Source organism: Lethenteron reissneri, chromosome 53, assembly GCF_015708825.2.
Source record: "Lethenteron reissneri isolate LAM-NWPU_2019-01 chromosome 53, ASM1570882v1, whole genome shotgun sequence".
NCBI classification, from domain to species: Eukaryota; Metazoa; Chordata; class Hyperoartia; order Petromyzontiformes; family Petromyzontidae; genus Lethenteron; species Lethenteron reissneri.
Window position 1 is genome coordinate 8868621 of NC_083831.1, and position 25632 is coordinate 8894252.

Consider the following 25632-nt stretch of genomic DNA (forward strand, 5'->3'; position numbering starts at 1 on the left):
CAGCCCCACCCCTCCCAGCCTCTCCCCACCCTCCCCTCTCCCCACCAAGCCCCTCCCCACCCTCCCTTCTCCACCCAGCCCAGCCCCACCCTCCCCTCCCCACCCAGCCCTCCCCACCTTCCCCACCCAGCCCAGCCCCACTCTCCCCACCCACCCCCTCCCCACCCTCCCCTCCCCACCCAGCCAGCCCCTCCCCACCCTCCCCACCCAGCCCTCCCCTCCCCACCCAGCCCCTCCCTGCACGACGGACACAACAATCCCCTGTGGGCTGGTGTAACCAGGATGTTCCTACCAGTATGAAATTGAAACTTAAACCATGACATGCAATAGACTATAATGTAATCGGCAATGCGATGATGTGACGTGATGTAACACAACCATTGGCAGCACAGACGTGTGTTAATCCGCTGCTGGATAAAGGCCTCCTCCACACGCCATGTCGGTTGTAGGGGGTTATTTGACCATACTTGACCACTGCAGTGTACACAACTTTATACATTGGTGTTACACTGCCCCCTGTTGCCCATAACGTGAAGAGGCTGGCGGGGTGTAATACAGTAGAGGATATGAAACAATTGAATTAGGTTTTAGGGGCCGTCCATAAATGACGTCACGCACCTTGGGGGGTGGGGGGGGTCAGACATTTGTGACGGGGGGGGGGGGGTGAGAAATGTGACGTCACATCAAAATGCACAATTTTAGATAAATATAGACAACGCGTAACTAAATAGACTTTTAAATAAATGTTTTCTCCTACAACATCAGAGTGCAGCGCCACATTAAATACGCACTACAATGACAATAGTTTAAAGCGATTTGAAGCATGTGTTTTTTTGGGGGGGGCAGAGCTTTGTGACGTCATATTTGAGAGAGGGGGGGGCTGACTTTGTGTGACGCCATGTGACGAAGGGGGGGGGTGGGGGTCAAAACTCGTAAAAAAATCGCGTGACGTCATTTATGGACGGCCCCTATAAACATCAGCACCGGGAAGACAAAGGCGGTCGGGCGTGGTTGCTGGCCACTGCACCCCCGAGCGACTCGCTAACAGCACTTGCCCCCCCCCCAGCCTGCGAAGGCTACACGGGGCATCTTTGTCTTTGGTTTTGTATAACTTTATTGACAACGCAGCGGCTGACGAAGGCTATAGGCGTGGGGCGGACACGCCACCGACTGAATGGGCGGATGAGACCATCGTTCCCTCCTCCTCCATCCTCCTCCATCTCTCACATCCCTCCCCCATCCTCCTCCTTCTTCAATCACCTCGGGGGCCCACACCGGCCGGAACGGGAACGCAGAGGTACCGTACAACATTGTTGCTGCACCCTTCGTGATCGCGTGGTGGGTGGGTGGTAGAGGTCGCTAACGGGGTTTGATTCATAATCAACGTTTTTGGGTTTACCCGTACCCGTACCCGGCCGCATCTGGGTCGCAAACGGGTACCCTACCCGGCCGGGTACGGGTATCGGGTACCCGATTGCGACCTCTGGGATGAAGCCATGTTGCAGGCGCGGGTGGGTTGATTCTAGGAACTTGAATTGTGAGAAGAGACAAGACGTTGGGAAATGAGTGACAAACGGTGACTCACCAGTGACTCACGGCCTACCCGTACCCGGCCGGGTATCGGGTAGGGTACGGGTATGGGGTACCCGGTCGCGACCTCTGGTGGGTGGGAGGAGACGGTGCTGAAAGGAGATGGTTGTTGCACCACGCACTGTGACCTGTTCCACCTATTGTCCCACCCAGCATTGTGAACTGGTTGACAGGCACGCGGAGTGGTAGGGGGTCATACATTCAGTCCGTACGCATGGAGGGGTCTACTGACAATGTCCGCATAGGAAACGTGGTGGTGGGGGGCCAGGGGGGGGGGGTGATGCCTCGATAATAATTGATCTACATTGGCCTTCAGATGAGTTCGATAGTCCGGTGGTGGACTATCCGTTTACTTAAACACGTTAATATTATTCATCCTTGATCGTTTCTGCGTGGATTAAATATCGGCTGTTTTATAGGATTCGGAGGGGGGGGGGGTGTAAAAAGTCCGCGTGGGTACAGGGAGGGAGGGGGGGTAGAGGTCATGTTTTGACAGATTTTTGCGAAAATACTGAATGGATGGCCCCTTTAAAATTCTAGATTTGAAGCTTTCGTGACTGCAAGGATTCATACTCTTAGTTTTTTCGGTAAAGTCACGTAGGTAAAAAATGAAATAAATTTTATTTATTATTTTATTAATTTTAATTTCATTTTTTACCTACGTGACTTTACCGAAAAAACTAAGGGTATGGCCCCTTTAAAGTCGATCGGCAGGCAAAAGCAGGTTCGCGTGTGGTGGGGTAAAGTGTGGGTAACACGTCTGTCTGGCCAGCGTGCAAAGGAGTTGGTCAACGCATCCCCTAAAAGGGTTTTATTTTTAAATCCTTTATATTAAGTTCCCTTGCTTGCTTGTTTGCGCGCTTACGACCGTGCCAATCTTTCGGTTGTTTTTTAACCCACTTCCCGTGATCCAATCGAGCTGACATTTTCCACACAGACTCGTTGTGCGTGACAATTTATTTTCGTGAAAAATGTTTTCCTAAATTTTACACTTTTTAGGAAAAAATAAATTATATTTAATTACCAATTGCTTAATGGTGGCAGGCAATAATCTGACCCATAGGTGGCAGCCATTTCAAGCCAGAGGACGAGAGGACTCTAGCCGCCACGCTTTTAAAGGATTTATAGTGAAAAACTTTGTTTTTACGGGTTAATTTTTAGCGAGATGCTGCCTCCAGTGGAGGGCCCTTTATTTGTATTTTTTTTTTATTATAAAATTCAGTACAACTGGCTTTCGGCGTCCTCTGGTCGAGCACCAATTGGGTCGAGGCTCAAAAGAAAGCCGTCCCTTGGTGTGAACCAATCAGTTTCAAGGACAATGCATCATATATTATCATAGTGTGTTTTTTTGTTTGCATTTGACTGCAAGTATTGTGGTTAATGCAGATATGAATCCTTGTAAAAAGGTTTCAGTTTTGTTGCCAGAAAAAAGGGGGAAACCCCTATTATTATTAGAAGAATTATTACCGGTAATTGTCAAATAAAGGTGACATTTTTGTAGACATATAAATGCATGCCTCCTCTCCGTAATGATATCATCATCACAGTTTATATTTTTCCCCCAATTATATTCGGATTGTGATTATCAGCGCCATGCCCCGAGACAAAGAATTATTTTGGAAATCTTGGAGAGCAGTGCTCTACCCCCCCCCCCTCCCCGTGTTTGAAAACGCCCCGCGGAAGTAGATATCCCACAGCTACCTTCAAGTGACACTTGGTTCAACGAAGTACAGTGTAGAGAGCAGCACCCGCTCTGCCTTAATATTCGTCGCATGACAGTCAAACCAATATATTCTCAGAACTCGAATTAAACCAAGTGAAGAGTTGAACGAAATGTAATGTGATGGATTTTTGTGCAGTAATTCAGCAGTGGATTGACATGTACATGTTGCACTGGACGGCACCCCATCAAAAAGACGGGTTGACTCTTTCCCATCAGCCATGTCTTTCTCTTAGCCCTGCTCACATCCCAGATTTTCACAGCTAGTGAACCGATCTAATTGTATTTTCCTGTCCGATGGGTTATGCCCCGATTAATAATAATTTAGTATATTTGGTATTTGCATCGTCACGAAGGTGCTATGTTTCACAGACGGACAGAGTCTGACAGGAGCGAGCGATGTTTGCAATGTGTAATCCCAATTGAGTAACTTGCAATATTTCACATTCGGAGCGTTACGCCGGAACACAATGGGCCTATTTGTTCTGAACGACGTCAGGAGATTTTTTTTACGTCCACTTGTGAAGCGGACGTTATTTCTACGGTTAATCCACCCGCAGTTGTAACCAGAACGGGCTGTCGGATTCAGATCAAGAAGTTCTGCGGCAAGTGGCGTATGCGCTACCGCTGGGCCGTGTCACGAACCCGGCTCTTTTGTGTGTGCCCTCAGAGACCGCGTGCGAAGAGCTGAGGCATCATGGCCGGGGAGGGACCAGGTCGCGTGCTGTCTGTCCTGCGGGCGTGGCTTCTCATCGTGGCACTCATGGCCCTCGGCAACACGATTCAGACGTTCCGCAACCACAGCTTCCTCAGCACGCACCTCTACACGGGAAGCCCCAACATGGGTATGCCACGGCCACTCTGTCACTTTCTTGTCCTTTCATACAGCGTGACTAAATCACCCGCCAATGCATCCGATCTCTTTGGATTTCAGAAAAACAATTTCGGCCTGGCTAGTGCTTGGATTGAGTACTGCTGTGCATAGTGGCGCAACACCTCTAATCCTGCACAGAGGTGGAGATTGGTGGATGGCACAAATGTTGTGTGAAATTCCCCTCCCGTGAGTGTCGAGAAGGAGCCATGTCTTGGCTCGCCAGGAGAAGCCAGTACAGTAAAATGTTGATTCAACCTGTTCCATCTGCATAGGGTAGAGTGTTTTCGTCTCGCACACGTGGGTTTCCTCCATGTGCTTCGGTTTCCTTCCACATGTAAATGCTCATTAATTGGCGGACAACATCTTTAATATGGAGAGGACTGGAGTTTGGGCAATTGTTGCCGCCAGCTCACCAGGTGTGGCTGCCTTCCCGCATGTCTGGCTTATCATTCTCTTTGAGGGTGGAGACTGTGGGCGTTATAAGTTGAAATTATTACAACAGGTTTTCAGAGGCTGCAGGCCTACGTGGTGGGCAGCAGACGACCGCAAATTCGATTTTTGTACTGTACTGTCCTGCCAAGTCTGCGCCCTACTTTGATCAACTGGCACTGACCAGCGTGGCTGGGCAGTGCCGGTCCTGAAGCAGCTCCCGGTAGCTGGAGCGAAACGTCAGACATTGTGCCGAGCAACTCTGGTTACAACCCAAAAACAAATCAGAGGTATACAGCACAACCGAAAAAGCCTACACTGGTATTGGCTCAGTTAATCACGTTCTCTGTCTCAATATGCCTCCCACACTGCCCTTGCCATATTCAAACACCTCCTGATATTCCTGCCACTGCTGTTATGTCTGCCGCTGCTCCCAACCTAGTGAACGGGTTGCACGCACGAGCATACGGGGTGTGGACGTTGCTGTCTTCGATCGTCCGCCTAGCCTGTGCCATTGACATCACCAATAAATCGTGAGTGAGCGTTCATTTCTGAGCAAGTTATGTTTTGCCACGATATTCCGTCTGTGATAAAAAAATTAATCTAAAGAAATCTGATGCCTATAATAGTGGGGCGTCGCGGTGGTGAGATGTTAACTCCCTCGCCTGGTCGTGGGTTTGATCTCAACCCTTGATACCTGTTTATTTGGTGTTTGCATGCTCTCCCCGTGGTCGCGTAGATTTTCAAGTCCTCCGATTTATTCCTCGACATTAAGAAACATGCGCTTAGAGTATTTGGCTACTATAAATTTCCACATGATAAGCCACTTCTTTGAGCTATAATTTAATAACGAGCTATATAGCTCAGTGGGCCTTACCTGGTAAAATAAAAAAGTTAATGGCAACATTGGGGGAGAAGATATGCCCAACACATGGCATAATCCAGATGACCATACTTGAACTGACTTAAGTATGTTTCTCATATTTGTATCCTTTATTTAATCACCAGGAAATGGCATAAGCCCATTGAGCCACGTGGAACATAATTGCCTCTTTTGCAAGGGCGACATGGGTTACATCATGCAATTTTAACTACACAATATTTTAAATATATTTCAAATATAACGATTCTAGATTAAATAACAAAATATTGAATAACGCTTAAGTAATACAGGTGAATTACATATTCTTGGTTCTTTCTGTAAAGTCACGTAGAAGGGAAAAAATATATATAAAACATTAAAATTCTCACGACGTTAGACTGCAACACAGTCGAAACGTCATGAGAATTGTATTGTTTTATATTTTTGTTATTTTATTTTTTCACTTCTACGTGACTTTACCGAAAGAACCAAGAATATGAATCCCTGCAGTCACGAAAGCTTTAAATCAGGTGAATTACACTTTAAACATTTACATATACAAGCATTATACTGTCATTGCTGGAAATGAAACTGACTGGATCAGGCAAGTCGGAGTCAATGCACACTTTGCATTGCACTTGCGCGGTTTTAACATCTGCACGTTGCGTTGTTCCTTGTTTCTTTCCCGAAAGGCTTTACCTCGTCTGCCTGAGCACATTTGTGCTAGCTCTGGGCCACTTCCTGTCAGAAGCATTTGTGTACAACACAGCGCTGCTCACCGTAGGCTTGGCTGCCCCGCTGATTGTGGCCGGTACGATCTCAACACCAAAGTCTGTTCTTTACCATCATCATCAGTTGTGTAGGCCTCTCCAAGCAATTTTTTGCCATCTCTCGCGATCTTGTGATGCTGCAATAATCCGTTGAGTTCCCGCACACTAACTACTTTTATCGCTCCCGTATAATAAGCAAGGGGTCGTTTAGCTCAAAGTAAAATACGCTGCAACTCTCCAAGCACTGAATAAGCCGTGCAATGTTTGCTGAATGAGTGTACAAGGCAAGCATTCAAAGTCTGTGTATTAGGGTGAAGACCCATTTGACATTCTGAGCAGGTAATTGCTTGCTCATGCCACTGCTGGCTGAAGGACCATCACTAAAAGTGGCTCTATTGTGCCTTGGTGATATTTGACTTACTCATCCATGCTGGCCAGACATCTGGGAAGAGATGAAAATGCCCTTGCTTTATCCCACCACACGCAACCTGCCGATGCTGTGGTGAACCCATTAATACTTCTGCTTGGACAGAGGAGCAGGGGGTGTTTAAGAAAGTTGCACCGAAAAGTCCAGCGTGCCAAACTTTGCATACACCATGGCAGAAGCCCCGAAATGGCTTTAAAGTTGCAAGTTATGCATGGCTCACACGTAACCTAAAAACACACACTTGGCATGAATACAGCTGACATCTGTCTGGCTTGTCCCCCTAGGTTCGTCACTTGTGGCCATGCTGATTGGCCTCTTGTACCTGAATAAAGGAGGAGAGGTCGTGTCCAGGGAGAGGCGAAAAAAGGCCTTCTGATGGAGCGGTTCGGCTCTGCAGTGTCGCGTTGACCAGCAGTGAAAATGCACGCAGCATATTGGCGTTCAAGTATTGAAAGCATTTTGCTCATCACTTTGCAAGATTGTGTGTTACAAGTGACTCAAGTGATGTGTAGACTCATGTTTTGCATCTGCAGCAGTACAAGATATTCAATATGCATGTGACATTTCATTGTTTAAGAACTATTGTTTTTAGGCTACTAATACATGCAATTGTGTGTATACATTTTAAATTAGTTTTTATCTATATGCAGTAATATCAATATAAATTGGGAGAGTGTGTACATTGATACCACCCTAGCTTCTCGAATCAAATCGTGTTCCCCTAGATGTGACCAGTCCTAATCTATGACCAAATCACCCTCAACGCTCCCGATCTTGCCTGATCTCGGAAGCCAAGCAAGGTTCATTCTGATTCGCACTTGAATAAGAGACTGCCTAGGAATGCCAGGTATTGTAGGTGTCGTAGGAAATGGCTGTATATCAATGAGTACTTGTTAACGTGTTAAAATTTCTGAGTATCAAGCCCTGCCCTCGTGTGTTTTGTTTGTGTACTTCTACACGCCACTTATTAAGGGATTCGGTCAAACATTCCAATGCAGGACCCTCTTGAAATAAAAGGCCTGAGACTACGGGAGGTAATTTTGGGTAATAAAAAAAAGATAAATGTCTATAATCATGTAATTGTTGGGAGTGGTGTGCAGATACTCATCATAAATCTAGTATTCAAAGTTCCAGGCTGCTTGGGTCCAGAAATAAGCACACTGATTAATGTACAATAGTTTGTTATATGTGCATATTATTTTTACATCTGATTATTATGTATTGCCCTTGAGTATTTTTGTGCACCTGTGACTGTATTCTGGGAAGGCGTCTTTATTTTATCTTTTTCGATGTGACGTGAAACCGGAGTGAGTTATCTTGTGCACGTTTCAAGTCCCAGCATGCATCTCTTGTTAACGTGTCTGTTGGCTGAGTCACATTTGAAAAAGAGTGATATATCTCAATGGGTTATTACTCGGATAATAAATTTGATTCTGCATCTCAAATCTGACCCACTCGGTCCTCATCTGAAATTGTGTTCAACATGGCTACATCAAAGTGTTCATATGCAACTCCTGTGCTGCTTCCCCTTCAAGTTTCACATTCTCTGCAACAAATATAATGATTCGAACTTATTTATGTGGACCTCTGCACCGAACCCTTTAAAATAAATATCCTGCACTCTTACCTGCTGCTTGTGCTTGGTCCGTATGTTTTGCCCTGTCGTGGTTGTATAATCCAGGGGTGGCCAAACTTCCTGACCCTACAAGCCACTTACCAACATCCATCTTCATATGTCCGAGAGCCAGAAAACACACGTGACTTTACACATGGCTATGGGGTTTTGCTTTAGAACTCTGCATCTGGATCCGCTGCCAGGGGTGAGTGCTCCAGGCTTTCCCCGATTTCAAACAATGTACCTGTTCTTTTGTTCTTTCGGTAAAGTCACGTAGGTATAAAATAAAATAAATCACGACGTTTCGGGCGCAACACAAGCGTCCATCATCAGGTGGGAAAGCCTTAGAGGTCCTACCCTAAGTGTGGTGGATGGCGTTCCTGTATGCAGGCCGCAGGCAGCAAGCATCATCTTCGTTTATTGCAGTAGCCTTTGGGTTTGACAAGCATCGGGTCGTTACCCCAAGGTTTTACGATGAGACCTGGTGATAAATGAGTTGAGTTGTGCCATTAATAGGGATATCGGTGCCTTGGTAATGTACAGAGGTACGATTGTGCTGTTTTAGGCAATTTTTTCTGAGTAACCACAACGCGTAGTTAAATCCTCAAGCAAGGAAATGTGATTTGCAAAAGCCGGAGACTGAAGAAATTGCTAAAGAATGCAACCATACGGAGCTCACTCACGATGAAAATTCTAATCTATATATATAAAATCGTAGATGTCTGTCTGTCCGTCTGTGTGTGTGTGTGTGGATTTCGGACCATACGCACTTTCATTGGACGGCGGTTGCCCCTGGCAACGGCTAGCGACGCCTTCGCCGCTTTCATTGGACCTGGCAACGGCTAGCGACGCCTTCGCCAAGGGCTGCAGTTTCATTGGACGGCGGTTGCCCCTGCCAACGGCTAGCCACGCCTTCGCTACTTTCATAGGCTCCGTAAATAATTAAATAATAGCCATTACACAGTATTGTTGGAGCGCTGAGGGGGGGAAGGCACGCCACCCGTACCCTGCCTCTGCCGGCTGGACAATTTTGGCGAGGCCGCAGGCTCTGCACGCTACTAGGCCTCCACACCCACCACGCCACTCTGAGGTAAATTCATCAAAGTTTTTCCTACTCTTCACTCCACCCCCACCACAATGTGTGCAATTAATATTACTTTTAAACCCAACGCGCCAACAATCGATTACTTAAATGTTCACTGTACAAATAGTCATTAAGCTGGGTCAGCGTACTGCCAGTCTATCATGTAGACTGTAGCCTGCTTATTAAGCTCGGTGAGCGTACTGCCACTCTATCATGTACACTCTAGCCTGCTTATGAAGCTGACTGCGTGTACTGCCAGTCTGTAATGTGGACTGTAGCCTGGTTATTATAATCGATTCTTTATATGTTCTTTGTACAAATAGTCATTAAGCTGTTTGAGCGACCCCAGTTCGATTCCAACTCACGCCCACCACCGCTGACGATTATTTGAAACGGACCTGGCCCTCCCCTAGGTCCACTCAGCCTCAAACGCGTAACTGCTGTCGTGTGTGAACATCGTCACTGGGGAGACAAAGGCGGCCGGGCATCGTGGATCCAAGTCCCGGGCGAAGCCGGGTCATGTGTATGTGTGTATGTGTTTATGTGTATGTCTGTGTGTCTCTATGTATGTGTGTATGTGTGTGTATGTGTTTGTGTGTGTGTGCATGTATGTGGGTTTTTTTCTATGTCTTTATGTGTATGTCTGCGTGTCTGTATGTATGTATGTACGTGTGTGCATGTGTTTGTGTGTATGTATGTGTGTGTCTATGTATGTGTGTGTATGTGTTTCTGTGTATGTATGTGTGTGTATGTATGTGTGTTATGTGTCTGTCTGTGTGTCTGCATGTATGTGTGTGTGTATTGTGTATGTGTTTGTATGTGTTTGTGTTTACGCTCGCATTACACAAATGTGTTGCAGGTCTAAGGAGTTCCTTGCGCAGCATTGCCGCTTTATTATTTCAGTCGTTTACTGCCGTACGCACCCTGAAAGTCGTGTGTGTCTGCAGCAAGCGCGTGTATGTGTACCTATGGACGCGCGCGCGTGTGTTGTGTAGGGGGAACGGTAGTGTAGTGCTTAGCGTGCTGCCTGTGTCTGTGTGTGTGTGTCTGTGTGTGTGTCTGTGTGTGTGCGTGTGTGGTGTGTGGGGAGCGGTAGTGTAGTGGTTAGCGTGCTGTCTGTGTGTGTGTGTGTGTCTCTGTCTGTGTGTGTCTGCGTGTGTCTGTGTGTCTGTGTGTGTGTCTGTGCGTGTGTGGTGTGTGAGGAGCGGTGGGTGTAGTGCTTAACGCTACGCTGCGCTACAAACCCGGCGAACCCAGTTCCATTCCCGCTCACGGCCACCACCGGTGACGATTATTTGAACCTCCCCTAGGTCGACTCTGCCTCAAACGAGTAACTGCTGTAGCGTATTAACATCGCCACTGGGGAGACAAAGGCGGCCAGCCGTGGTGGATACAAGTCCCGGGCGAAGCCGGGTAGTACAGCTAGTAAATGTGTAAAGGAAGTGATTAGCGAGCACAACAAAGCACTCAACATATTCATCAACAGCATTGCCTACAAATAAAAAACCTTTACAATCTGCCACGTCTCGGGCAATGGCCCTTCATATCACGTGCTATGAAGGGCAATTCCCCGAAACGTTGCCGATTATATATATGTGAAGGCAGTGTTGATTACGAATGTTGATTTTTGGTGTGTTGTAAGCATTGTTGTATTTCAAAAGTGTGAATTTCGGTACGGCAAGACTCAGATGTGCAGAGAGGGCTGCGTTCGAGTCCGGGTCGTGGGTTCTCAAGTGGAGTGAGTTGATGATGGTACCAGCACAATCACCAACAACTGCTTTTAAAAAAAAAAACCCATTCACATTATTAAATGTTGCTTCTGCATTTTAAACCAATGCCATGTTTGTTGTCAGCTGGAACAATTGAAATACCGGCTTATTCTTGTCATACTACGAACATCATTCTCTCACGTGGACAGTCGGTGAAAAAGTGTTGTCCTCTCCCGTCTCGACCAGATGTCGCCCTGTGATACATTTTGTGTGTGTGGTGTTCGAATTTGGTGAACAAAACTCAGTATTTCAAAGAGCCACAGTTGCAAGTGGTTGTGAATACGAGAAACGGTGGTCTCTCATCATCTACATATCAGTAAGGGTCACGAAGTTTGCCCTTTAGCTTAAAGAGCCGCATGCGGTTCTACAGAGACTAAAGACAAAGATCCCCCGTGTAGCCTCGACAGACTGTTGGGGCAAGTGCTGTTAGCGAGTAGCAGCACCTATGAAGGCTGCCACTGTGGCACACGAGGGGGTGGGTGGCCAGCACCACGCCCGGCCGCCTTTGTCTCCCCCAGTGGCGAGGTTTACTACACACTGCACCAGGTGCTGATTTGAGGCTGAGTCGACCTAGGGGAGGGCCCAGCACCGGTTCAGAGATAATCGTCACTGGTGGTGTTGGTGGCCGTCAGAGTGGGAATTGAACTCGGGTGGCCGGGTTCGTAGTGTAACGCGCGAACAGCTACGCTCCTCACAATCATCATCACCACCATCATCACCACCACCACCACCATCGCCACCATCACCACCATCATCACCATCATCACTACCACCACCATCATCATCACCATCATCACCACCACCATCATCACCACCACCATCATCACCACCACCATCATCATCACCACCACCATCATCACCACCACCATCACCACCATCATCACCACCATCATCACCACCACCATCATCACCACCACCATCACCACTACCACCACCATCATCACTACCACCACCATCATCATCACCACCATCATCACCACCATCATCACCACCACCATCATCACCACCACCACCATCACCACCATCATCATCACCATAACCACCACCATCACCACCATCATCATCACCATAACCACCACCATCACCACCACCATCATCACTACCACCACCATCATCATCACCATCATCATCACCACCACCATCACCACCACCATCACCACCATCATCATCATCGCCACCATCACCACCACCATCATCACCACCACCACCATCATCACCACCGTCATCACCGCCACCACGTGGGTGTATGAAGGAGGCGTGCGATCCCCGGATTCCTCCCCCTCCGCCCCGCCCCCTCCGCCCCCTCCGCCCCTCCCACTCCGCCCCTCCCTCTCACCCCCCTCTCACCCCCCTCCCTCTCCCCCTCCCCTCTCACCCCACCCCCTCCGCCCCTCCCCCTCCGCCCCCCCTCCCCTCTCTCCCTCCCTCTCCCTCTCACCCCTCCCCTCTCTCTCCCCCTCCGCCCCTCCCCCTCCGCCCCTCCCCCTCCGCCCCCCCCCCTCACCCCCTCCCCTCCCATCGCCCCCCCTCTCACCCCTCCGCCCCTCCCCCTCTCCCCCCCTCCGCCCCCCCTCCCCCTCTCACCCCCCCTCCCCTCGCCCCCCCTCCCCTCTCTCACCCCCCCTCCCCCCCTCTCCCTCTCTCACTCTGCAGCCAGGCAGCCACCATGTTCGCTTCAGGCCGACGCCTCCCACGGAGTCTGGGCCGAATTCACCTCGCCCGGGGCTCACCCGCCGGCCTCGGGGTGAGTTTGCTGATGGGTGGTGGTGGTGAGTGGTGGTGAGCGAGTGAGTGGCGAGTGAGTGAGTGACATGAGCGTCGTTTTGTTATAAATTTACGCGATGTTTGACCCCTTCAACCTTAGTGGAAGGTCAGTCTAGCTGAGCCGTCCGAGCAAGGCCTCTGTGTGTGTCCTTGTTTTAATGTATCGTGGGTAGCGATTGCAGTTACTTGCTTAAAGCTCGGGGCTTTAGATTCAGAATGTGTATCGATAGCGGAGTGAATCCCACACATGTCACGCGGCAAAGCTGTGTTTTGTGTTACAAGCTGTGTTTGTGTTTTGTGTTACAAGCTGTGTTGTGTTTTGTGTTACAAGCTGCTGCTGCTAACGCCTTGGGGTTTAAAGATCGCCACAGGGATTCGCTGCGGTTGTGGGTGTTTTGTTGTTGGTGTTGTTGTTATCCCCTTTGCCTGTAAGTTGTTACCGACGTTTGGATTTGTTAACCAGTCGCGTCTCCATTATTGTATTGCGGGGCCCGTGATGGTAGTGGTGGTAGTTTGGTGGTGGTGGTGGTGGTGGTGGTTCACGATGCAGAGGACTTGTCAATGATGTGATGGTGAAACGCGTGAGGGTTGTGTGTGTCTGTGTGTGTGTGTCTCTGTGTGTGTGTCTGTCCGTCTGTGTGTCTGTCTGTGTGTGTGTCTGTCTGTGTGTGTCTGTCTGTGTGTGTCTGTGTATCTGTGTGTGTAAGTGTATGTGTGTATCTGTGTGTGTTGTCTGTGTGTGTGTCTCTGTGTGTGTGTGTCTGGGTGTCTCTGTGTGTGTGAGTGTCTGTGTGTGTGTGAGTGTGTGTGTATCTGTGTGTGTTGTGTGTCTGTGTGGGTGTCTGTGGGTGTCTGTGTGTATCTGTGTGTGTGTCTGTGTGTCTCTGTGTGTTGTGTGTGTGTCTGTGTGCGTCTGTGCGGGTGTCATAAAGTGTGGGGAGCGGCGGTGCAGCGGTTAGCGCTACGAACCTGGCGACCCGAGTTCGATTCCCGCTCACGGCCAACACCGGTGACGATTATCTCCGAACCGGTCTTGGGCCTCCCCTAGGTCGACTCGTCCTCAAATGAGTACCTGGTGCGGTGCGTAAAAACATCGCCACTGGGGAGACAAAGGCGGTCGGGCGTGGTGCAGTCCACCCACCCCCTCATGTGCAGTGCCGGCCTTCATAGGTGCTCGCTAACAGCACTTGCCCCTGCAGTATGTTAATGCGATGAATTTAACCTCACAATATTGTCCTGTCAGATGAGGTAATTAATGTGTTTTTTTACACCATTGGAACGAGGAAATCTTGAGGACAGGTTTTTCAAGTAGGCCCCTGCATTGGAATCGATGTCATTCAACCCAGGAGACACGAGACTGATCTTATGAGTGTGGCCTTGCATTGCAATAATAATATCTTAATACCCGTATCATTGTCGCAAAGGGTAAAGCCTATTATTTCTTATTATCAATAATATAAATGTATGCACTATTCAAGAGGGCCCCGCATATAAGTAATAATGTCACTTATCCAGGAATGAGATTGCCCTCACATAGTCTCAAGAATTTCGTAAAGGTCCTTCTGCATTAGGATTTTAATATGTTTCAAAGCCATTTGTCTACCCACTGCTCTCACGCGTGCAATACTCTCTGGTTTTACTCCCATACGTATATACACCCATTAATTGGCTGAAAACATCTTCATATAGAGAGAACCGCAGAACTTGGTGCAATTGCTGCTGCCTTCACCGCCTGGCTGCCTTTCAGATTGTCTTTGGCTCCTCGGCGATTGATTTTGCGTGAACGACGACGCTATTAGCAGGTTTGCCTGCGTATGGTGCGAAAGAAGTTCAAGATTCGCGTGAAGGCCCTTCTCCGTACTTGGTTGGTTAGGCGGTGATGGTAGCGGTGGCCGGGAATCGAACTCGGGTCACCGGAGATTTGGGCACAGTGCGCTTAACCCCTTTGCCAGCGAGCCAACCCTATTATTAATACCGTGTATTCAGCAAAGCCTTAGCGAGTTTCCAGGAGCGAAGTATGGTCAAACATCCCGCCATGTCCAATATACATGGCAGGGGCTTTCATCCAGCAGTGGATCGATAAAGGGCCGACCCATTACATTATCCACATGGAAACATTGTAGATATGCATATATGACCATAAAACGATTGGTACTTTGACAGAGGAGAAAACTTTCTGTACTGCATAACTCTGCTTTGTTTCTGCCGGCATTGACTCGTTTCTGCGCTCGTTCCAGTCCGGTTTGTAGGGGATTTTAAACAAATGATGTCCATTCTGTTTGAATACTGTTCAGTACTGGATATGGGCACGAACATCACGTATGGCACATACCCAGCATCTTAAAAATTCCAGCACTATGACTAATAGTGTACAGGGCCTAACTTATATTTTCTCACAGCTACCTTCTGTTAAAGAACTACAGTGCAACGTCGCAAATCCAAAATCCGAATCATAAAATGTATTTATACTGGAGGAATCCGATGAGCTACAAAGCTTTTTCACAAAATCCGCCCTGATCAATTAACTTCCCTTAACCCAGTAGGTATGCACGGTATAACTGACCATTTTATACAGATGTTCGCAAATCCAGCCTTCTCTTACATCTCGCGTACATTCACTTCTGAAGCACAATTTAGTATTTTTAGAGCAGTTTGCGCGTTAGTTTTGTCCATTAACCTATCGGTGCGCACACCTAAACTGCCATTTTCTCTGCTTCTTTTCACATTACCAACATATCACATTTATTCTCTGCTTCATTTCCCAGAGAGGGGTCGGATGTGCGATGTTGTACTCTGTGCATATTTCAAAGGTCTAAAAGTGAATTCTTCCATACATTTATATTTTCCACTGTTTTTTTTGTCTTCTCATTGTTTCTCACCACCAGGCCAGCAGTAATCGACCTGCAAGACGTCTGCTTACTTCGGGTGAGTGAGTGTGTGTGTGTGCCCCTTAGGGTGTGGTCATTGGGGTGTGGTTCTTGACTACATCCCAAGACTTGAGTGTCTGCTCATGTGAAGCCGGTCGTATTGATCAAATGAACACAACCGTGCACATCATCTTCCACAACATTTTCCGCTGTTGTCAGGGAGCCACCGCAGCCACCCTCGCCAACGCTGCGGCGTCTACTAATAGGGTTTTTCCCCATTTTTCTGGCAACAAAAACTGACACCTTTTGCATGGAATCATGCTTACATTAACCACAATACTTGCAGTCAAATGCATTATCTTTGAAACTGATTGGTCCACACCAGAGACAGCTTTCTTTAGAGCCTCGTCTCATATGGTGTTCGACCAGATGACGCCAAAAGGTTTTTGTTGTCAGAAAAAAGGGGAAAAACCCTATTAGTATATTTTGCTACTGGCTTCGGAGGTCCCATGATGCTGCGGCGTCTGTTAACCGTGACGGGCCACGCGTCTTTCTGCTGCACAATGGGCGTTAAAGATTCCGTGGCATCGCTCGAAGACGCGTTACGGCCATGTTGTGGCTTGTGGTGCCACGTTTCAAATTTCCATTTTGTAGGGAAGTCTGACATTGGTTGTCCTACGAGTAGACTCGATCCTGAGATGCGTCATAATAGCTGATTACATGCTCGCGTCACACATTATTAGGGGTCTGTTATAATAAGTACTGCACTGTATAGCAAGTGCTTGGTTTACCCAGGAAAGGATCCTGCTTTCTGATAATTAGTCAACGCTTAATAACGTCATGAAAAAAACAACGCAAGTCAGGAGGAGGTCCTAAAGGTGCACCCAGTCAGGAATCGACCCCAGGTTCTTCTTACTGTGGCACCCGTGGGCTGTCTGATGATTTACTGCCACCCATAAGTAATCGATTCCTCTGCTGATAATTATCAGTCCGATTACTCAACTAATCTAAATAACAACCAATATAGTTGGAAGAAAATAAGTCTTACCTCTTTTTAAATCCTTTATATTAAGTTCGCTTGCTTGCTTGCGTGCTTGCGTGCTTGCGTGCTTGCTTGCTTGCTTACGACCGTGCAAATCTTTCGATCGTTTTTTAACCCACTTCCCGTGATCCAATCGAGCTGACATTTTGCACACAGACTCGTTGTGCGTGACAATTTATTTTCGTGAAAATTTTTTCCGGAACTTTACACTTTTTAGGAATTTTTGTTTTTGTATTTAATTACCAATTGCTTAATGGTGGCAGGCATCTGACCCATAGGTGGCAGCCATCTCAAGCCAGAGGACGCATATAAAGGATTTATAGTGAAAAACTTTGTTTTTACGGGTTAATTTTTTCCACGTTTGCTGCTGGACGGGAGGTCAGAGGAGGGGCGGGGCTTGGTGACATCAATTATTTGGATTGGTCGCAGGGTCACCATAACGTCGCGATAGTTTTTTGGCTGGGCCCGGCTGTTTGTTTAGGAGTGCATTTAAACAGTATCCCAAGGGCTAACATCCATACTCTTTGGTTATTTTGGTAAAGTTACCGAAAGAACCAAAGAGTATGGATTCCTACAGTCACGAAAGCTTCAAATCAAGGCTAACATCCACTTTTAGATTGTAAGGGACTGCCCGATCTCCCAAGCGGCAGTACCAGCTCGCCCAGTTTCCAGATGGCCTAGAACAGCGATTTTTAACCTGGGGTGCACGCACCTTCTTGGTATGCGAGGTTAAGAACCACTGGCCTAGTATATGCAGTCGTCTTTTGTATGGTGGGGAGTTTCAAGGTTATTTTGTTTAACTAGGTGAAAACTTTGAAGACAAGGATAGTCTTAAATTTGCTAGTGTGACCCGGGGTATTAGTCTGCCATTGCTGTGCTTAAACTAAATTTGGTGATATGTCGGTAACTTTATAATTTGGAACGTTTGTGTTGAGCAGCATTGTGAAAATGTTCATGGTGAGGTTGGCGATTGAGCCATTGGGTGGCTTCAGGTAGTAGCCAGGTGAATATCTGAAATCGAAAAGTCAAAACTGATTTCTTGCTCAAATGAGCATTGAGGTGGTGCTCATCCGTTTAAAGCACTGAGATAGTGGGTCTATGGATAGAATAGCCACTCTTGACTTCTCCACCAAGTGACACTTATTTTATCAACCCCTAACAATGATGGGCTGAGTCGAACCGCAACCAGAATTTGAACTCTCAACCTCTCAATTGTGAGCCATTCACGTAACCGCCGAGCCACTTGGCCGGATATTTGCAATGCCGTCAGCGAATGTTCGAAGCGAACAGCGGTAAAGTATCTCATCCACGGTTTAAGATATTAATTCGCAGAGAGATTGATCGATTTCCATAGCGACCCGTACACTCGTATTAACACCGACAGATGCGCATAGATGCCCATAGACTGACGTAGAAGAACCGTAGACTTACATTAACACGTCGTCTGTATGGCGGAGAGTTAATCAGCAACGTCCATATGTTCATGTTGAGGTTGCTGAGTGAACCACGAGACGGTTTTCAGGAGTAGCCTGGTGAATAACCATTATTCTGCCAGTGAATAATTCAAGCAGGCATAGGTGTTACTCTGTGGTCCATATATTTGCGTTCGGTAGTGTAAATGTGGTTGAGATGTCTTCACGACTTTGGGATCAATATAAGATGTTGAAAATTGGGTAACGTTAGCACATGTTGGACGATCTTAGATTTGTATTTCGTTTCGGATTCATCCAAAATTATGACCTCACTTATTTGGTCACGAATGTTCCTTTTCTGCCTTCATTGGTGTCATGTGGCATCAGGTGACATAAATTGACGTCTGAATTCTCTAGTTGTGCAACGGCATCGACTGCTTTTTTGCCACCATTCAATGCTTTTGATGGGCAGTCACCAGTTGACTGTGCTCCATCGTATAAGTTCCACTCCGCGGTCACAGCCCGGCAAACGGTCAACACTGGGCCAACGTTGGCAGGTACTGTCGGACCAACGATGGACCGACATTGGCCAAAAACGTTTCACTTTTACTGGGAGGTCGTCGCTAAAGCATTGGCATCAAGGACAGAGCAATGAACGCGCGTTTGTACTTCTGCCATAGAAATATGCGGGCAGTGCAAACCGGCGATGTGCGTGTTCGTAGACCTGTACAGGAATGCTAATGCGATAAGGAGGCCGCATTGCACGCCACGTGATGTGTGCCTGCCGCAGAAGCAACCGACAGCACGGTTGTATCAGGTTAGATCGAGATGTCTTCGTCGCCAAAGCCCTTGATGCTACCGCCACTACCACCACTCCTCGCCAACGCTTTCTAACCTCTGCTAGATACCGCAGCTGCTACGCAGTTGACACGCAGTGACCTCCAAGGTCTGCCCTGACAGCGTCCCATCATCTTCTCTTAGGTGTTCTCTTCACCTTTGTCGCTAGACACTGAGGACGCTCTCCCGACTTTTGTACGAAGCCAAAAAAATCAAACCTACATTCAAAATCTCAGACAATCCAAAGCATGTAATTACAGGTGAATGCAATTAGGATGTAGTGATTATTTATTACTATAATTTTGCAATATACAGATGAGTACATTTAAAACAGTCTGGATTGTTAAAGTATATAGCCAATATGCTGGTAGGGGCACACGTACGGGTGACAGGGCTAGTAGTGGTACCCGCATACTTGACAGGGCTTGTAAGGGTACACAGATGGTTGGTAGGGCTAAGCGGGGTACCAACAACAGGTCGCAGGGCTGGTATTTATACCCGGATATTTCACAGCACTTGTAGGGGCATGCAGACGGTTACACCAATGCCAAAGTGGTCAAAAGTCATTTTAATGGGGAACGTCCAAGCGGCGGACCTGCACATTGATTTTAACCCTGAGAATTCTGCGTGTCTTACCTTGAACTGTACTGCCGGCCCACGTAACATTGCGGCATAATACGTTGCACATGCGACGCTTGTGCAACAACGGTAGCGTGACATGTCGGCACACGATGTGTCGTTAGCATGCGGCTGTGGGCCCTTTGAGTTATGAGCAGCAAGGTCATCCAACTGTAGCGCCGTCGATGGCTAGTTTTGTCCATCCTGTGTCCTCGTATCCGCGTGCAATGACGAGCAAAGGTGATGCTAGAATGGAGGGAGACGGACACTGAATCGTTAGTTAAATGCGGTAATTCGATACGAGAAGGGTTGGAACATTGGCGCAGTCGGCAGAGCGCTGAACCCAGCGACCTGAGTTCGAATCCCGGCCACGGTTATCGTCAGTGGCCAGTGATAACTGAAGCACTTTTTAAGTTCCCTTCGTGGTGAAGTACGTTCTAACGATCCCTGTGATTGATACTGTATTGGGGGGGGGGGGACATTGATCCAGCAAGTGGTGGATTGTCAACAGGCTTTGATTTTCTGCACAATGTGAATGGTTCCAGACTTGCAACTCGACGTTTGATGACACTTTGAAAAATGCAAGTCTATGCGATTTGCCTCCCTAATGAGTATTGGAGGTGGTGCTTTTCGACTCTCCAGTTCTCAGCCACTGATGGAATTTCCACATTCCTATGGCGGGGACGAGTCTTTAGGACAACCACAGTTGACTTCTGCACAAAGTGGTACTCATTTAACTGACCTCGAAAGGATGATGGGCTGAGTCATAATCACACTTTTCTATATTTAGTGGTGTAATTGTGCGTAAGACAAAACAGTTCAAATAAAAAAAAACCAAGATATTGGCTCTTAAGCATCACGATGCATGCGTGCGTTGAATTGCGCACGTAAGAATCGATGCGTTTTTTATGTTCGTGTACGGTGCGTGTCATTGGGACATGTGGGAGAGGGAAAGCACCCCCGTGAGCTTGACTCTGCTGTGACGGGAGATGCAAAATTAAAAGGCCCCCGAGGTCAGAAAACCTCATAGTAAGCAGATTTAAAATTAGTATTCTGTGCGAGCGTCAGGCCTGCCAGCCTGCTCGATTGTCGCGTTACTTTGTAAGGCCCGGTTGTGTTGTCAGCTACAATAGCTTTCTGTGGGGGGGACACACGTGTACCCTGCAAAGCCATTTGTGTTTTTTTTTGTCATTTTTACCGAATTCTATCCCAGCTATGCTATCGGCATCGTGTCTCGAGACCAAGGTCCTTGCAGAGTTTGCTCGCTTAAAAATAATCATTGCTCGATAACTTCGGTCTGGGAAGCCAACAGGCTGCACGTATGTTGAACTTCCTTGGCATCGTATGGAGCCAACCGTGCTAATCGGAGGCTGATGGGTTAAAACAATATTTTTTGTGTGTATATTGCTATACGGAAGAATATTTTTTACTTGTGTGTGGAGACACAAACTTCTGTAAAAATGTTATTTTGTTACGGACAAACTTACACAGGCTAATTACATGAAATGAAACTATGAATAAAATCTTGATTTGAAGCTTTCGTGACTGCAGGAATCCATACTCTTTGGTTCTTTCGGTAAAGTCACGTAGGTAGAAAAATAATAGATCACGACGTTTTGATCTCTCACCTGAAGACGATCGCTTGTTGTTGCGATCGAAACGTCGTGATCTATTATTTTTTCTTCCTACGTGACTTTACCCAAAGAACCAAAGAGTATGAATAAAATGTAAGCGGTCTTAGGCAGGACACGGCATGGCTCAAAGGGATGATGGTTCGATGGTCAAGAATAATAACGGAGTGGCAGCCAAGGAATGGAACTCGTGGAAGGCTACGTACATCACGGAGATGGAGCGATGAAATAATCTCGTGTGCAGGTGCTGTGCGGATTATTACATCAAAAGACTGCGGTGGCTTCGGGAGGCCTTCATCCAGCAGTGGATTGACCATGCTGGATTGTGATGATGATGATGATGTTACACTATGTATTTCAGGAGCTACATTGTCATCTACACCAAAGCAGTTGACAAGTGAAAACCTTCAACCGTAAGTCATGACAATACATGAACACAAGGCACGGCTCCCAAATTACGTATGGGGGGGGAAGATGGTTATAAGTGCACCTCTTCAAAGCACGTGTAAGCTGAGAGCTACACACTCGGAATTCCACGGAGAGACAGAAAGAGGGGACACGGTGCATTTGGGAATGTTAATGACCTCATTCAGACTGCAAAGAAAAAGTAAGTGGCCTTGGGCAGGACACTTCATGGCTCCGAGGAATGATGGCCATCGATCAAGAATAGTCCAGCGACTCCTCTACTTACGAACATTCGACTCGGGAACTTTTAGAGATACGGACAAACCTGGTCCGTATGTCCCCAGTTGCCTGTTCGAAGAGAGAGTCGCGAGTTCAAAAGTCGCGCAATAGATCACGGCGGAGGCATCTACATCTGCAGTACATGAAGAACCAGTGGCATCTACATGAGATTATACAACGTTTAAAGCCATTCCCCGTGTTTAGCGTTCATGCCGTACAACACGTTTGGAATCGACAGGAGTAAATTGGTCTTATGAACAAATCGACTTGCGAACAGAGCTGGAACCTAACTCGTTCGTAAGTAGGAGTCCCTGTACCAGAGTGGCAGCCAAGCGATGGAACGCTTCCTAGAGGATGTCCATTGAGGAGATGGAGCAATGAAATCGTCTTGTATGTGAGCATTTTGAGGGTTATTGCATCGCCAGATCATGAGAGATGGCAACAGCATGTCAAGGCTTCCATCCAGTAGTGGATTGATCATGGCTGACGATGATCGCAGATCAACATTTGTAGATTATTTTTTGCTTCGTTGGGGTGGCATGGTGGCGGGTAGTGGTAGTACTTGTGCCTCGCAGTAAGAAGAACCCGGGTTCAAGTACAGACTTTGGCGCCCTTCTGTGTGGAGTTTGAATGTTCTCTCTCTGTGCTGCATGAGTTTCTTCAGGGTTTTCCGGTTTCCTCCCATAGCAATAAAGAACAACAACGCAACTGGTATTCGCCAAAACATCCCAATACTGAAAAACTCCCTGCAGCATGTACTCGATTGGGATCGCACACAGCAGCAACATCACCCCCTTCTGCAAAAAGTTGGCAAGACTCGATGAGACGTTCGTGGGTAAACCAGCGTCATAATATTAATTACAAAATCATGTACTCATAGGAAGTAAATGTTAAATGAATGAATGTCCATCTTCTCACTTGTGACACTGCAGGCAGAGAGGTGTATTGTGGGAAAACTGGAGTGTCCGGAGCTTCAAAACCTCTGCGTATTTCTGTAAGTTCGCTGGTCTTTGTTCATTGCAATTAAACACAACATTCGCCTTGCTGCGTAAAACGATTAAGTCGGATTCGTGAACGCGCACGGAAAATGACAGTTGCTGTGGACGGTTAATAGGTCGGGCACCGATGCGATGCGACGGTCGGATATGCGACGCTGTGCCTCTTGTGAGTGCGCGGTGTGTGTCTCTCTCGTGCGTTTGATCTCAACAGGCGAGGAGGTCCGTGTGATTAACACGCCGGCCTTCGCGGAGTCGGTCACAGAGGGCGACGTCAGGTGGGAGAAAGGTACGGCTGGACGCATTTTTTTTTGTTCCCTCCTATATATTAAAAAAATTACGAGTAATGATCGAAACTTGTTACGCTCTCGAAGGGAGAGAACGACTCTGAGGCGCCGGGGAACCGTGGGCGAGTGGGAAGGCAGCAGCCACGCCCCAGGTGGTTAGGCCAGCACCAACAATTGCCCAAGCTCTGCGGTCCTCTGTGTATGTTTGGGTGTTATCGGCAAATTAATGGGTGTTTTTACATGTGGGAGGAAACCGGAGCGCCCAGAGAAAACGCACGCGTGCGAGGGGAAAAGCATTCGATCCCTTTCAGACGAACAGGCGAAGTCCACACTTTTACCGCACTGCCTTCTCCTATGAAGTTTGCATATGGCACCTCGATGCCCACGGAAAAGGGAGTTTAGCAACATGTGCGAGCGATCCACCAATCCTCACTGCCTCCACAGTGCTGGATTACAAGCCACGTGCATAGCCGCCGCCACCACCGCCACCCGGCAAACGCGTTCCCAGCGACCGCCTTGCACCCGTTTGTGGCGCTGGTGGTCACCCAACCGAGCGATTGTCCAGCGTCAACAACCCTGGATGTTTTCCGAGCCCTGACGAAATCGGGCGCAATCCGGGCGCTTTTGGTCGTAGGCGTCGGTGGCGTGACGCGGTGTTTGCGTTGGGGGGGGGGGGGGGCGTCGCAATGCGTGTATGTTTATTTTTTGGGTGGTGCGCGCGCGCCTTGCCGCGCGAGATTAACGTGTGATATTTATGTGCGATATTTGTCATTGCAGCCGTGGGCGACTTTGTCAAGGAAGATGAAGTTGTGTGCGAGATTGAAACCGACAAGGTGAGACAAGTGGTATCCGTCTTTGCCCGTGCCATGCTCGCAGCATCTCTTCCCGTGCCAAGCTCCTCCTCCTCCATGTTGACATTCCTGTTTCCGTCGGCAGTGGCAGAACGCGCGTGCCAACAAGGACACTCAATTGATTTCGATAATGTTCTGTGCAAAACTAGTTTCTACTGGCCAAGGCTAATTAGATAATCTATTGAAATTGAGAGGATTAAAATAATTGTAACCGTTCGGATTGCTACAGGCTTAGTCCTACTTGGAAGCAAATTATAAAATAATACATTGCTTAAATTCATGGCTATACAGGTCACCATACTTCAATGGGGATTACCTTTGAACAGACAATAGAGGTACTGCTATTAAAGTGCACTCCATCGACAGGAGGTACAAGAACAATAGGCTTGCATAATACGCATGCATAATGCAAGTTGATTACCATATAAATAGCCCAAACGGAAATGGGTACCCACTTCGCTCAAGAAGGGCTCACAAGTGATGTCATCACATCTACCCCTCTATTTAAGGAACGAAACGGGAGGATTTCTCCACAAATCTGGCTGTCGCCTGATGAAGCTAGTTGTAATTACTGGTGAAGCGTCGTACTCAGATTGTAAATGTTGCGGCTTTGCTCTCCAACACACCAGTGCGCTGTACTAGTGACGAATTGGCACGTTCTGTTTACGTGACAAACCTTACAAATTGGCTGTGCCGGGTGGTGGCGGGTTTAACGACACATTTATATATTTACGCGACCTAACCCAAAAAACCTGTGTTATGGATGACATTGGCCGCTAAAGCCTACGTGTAGAACTTTTCTTGATCTAACTTGATTTCATCTGTCTTTCTTGGCCGCTGGTTTGCAGACTTCCATCCAGGTGCCGGCCCCGACAAGTGGGGTGATCCAGGAGCTGCTGGTGGAGGACGGGGGCAGAGTAGAGGCTGGGAACCCGCTCTTCAAACTCAAGATCACCGGTACGATGCACACACACACACACACAAAGACAAAGATGCCCCATATAGCCTTTAACAGACTGTTGGGTCGAGCGAGCGACACCTACGAAGGTTGGCACAGCACACGAGGCAGTGAGTGGCCGGCACCACCTTTGTCTCCCCAATGCTGATGTTTACCCACCGCAGCAGATGCTCTCATTTAAGACTTAGTAGACATCGGTGAGCCCATGGCAGAGGTCGCAACCGGGTACCCGATACCCGTACCGTACCCTACCCGATACCCGGCTACCCGTACCCGGCCGGGTACGGGTACCCGTTTGCGACCCTGGTGCGGCCGGGTACGGGTACGGGTAGGCCGTGAGTCACTGGTGAGTCAACGTTTGTCACTCATTTCCCAACGTCTTATCTCTTCTCACAATTCAAGTTCCTAGAATCAACCCACCCGCGCCTGCAACATGGCTTCATCCCAGAGGTCGCAATCGGGTACCCGTATCCTACCCGATACCCGGCTGGGTACGGGTAGCCGGGTATCGGGTATGGTACGGGTACGGTTATCCGTTTTCGACCT

At 47.8% G+C, this 25632-nt stretch overlaps 2 protein-coding genes across 2 annotated transcripts in view; both read left to right on the forward strand.

Moving 5' to 3' along the window:
* Positions 1-1064: 1064 nt before the first annotated feature.
* Positions 1065-8306, forward strand: ERG28 (ergosterol biosynthesis 28 homolog). Its single transcript, XM_061573602.1, has 5 exons — positions 1065-1297; positions 3981-4155; positions 5056-5146; positions 6168-6286; positions 6957-8306. Exons 2-5 carry the CDS (start codon positions 4008-4010, stop codon positions 7046-7048), a joined length of 450 nt encoding a protein of 149 aa, XP_061429586.1. The 5' UTR covers positions 1065-1297; positions 3981-4007; the 3' UTR covers positions 7049-8306.
* Positions 8307-12759: 4453 nt separating this feature from the next.
* Positions 12760-25632, forward strand: part of DLST (dihydrolipoamide S-succinyltransferase) — a 30735-nt gene continuing 17862 nt past the window's right edge. The window contains exons 1-7 of the mRNA XM_061573859.1: positions 12760-12884; positions 15790-15829; positions 21673-21724; positions 22928-22989; positions 23205-23279; positions 24055-24110; positions 24977-25085. Of these exons, the coding sequence (XP_061429843.1) occupies positions 12807-12884; positions 15790-15829; positions 21673-21724; positions 22928-22989; positions 23205-23279; positions 24055-24110; positions 24977-25085 (472 nt within the window). The 5' untranslated portion in view covers positions 12760-12806. The remainder of the gene's footprint in view (positions 12885-15789; positions 15830-21672; positions 21725-22927; positions 22990-23204; positions 23280-24054; positions 24111-24976; positions 25086-25632) is intronic.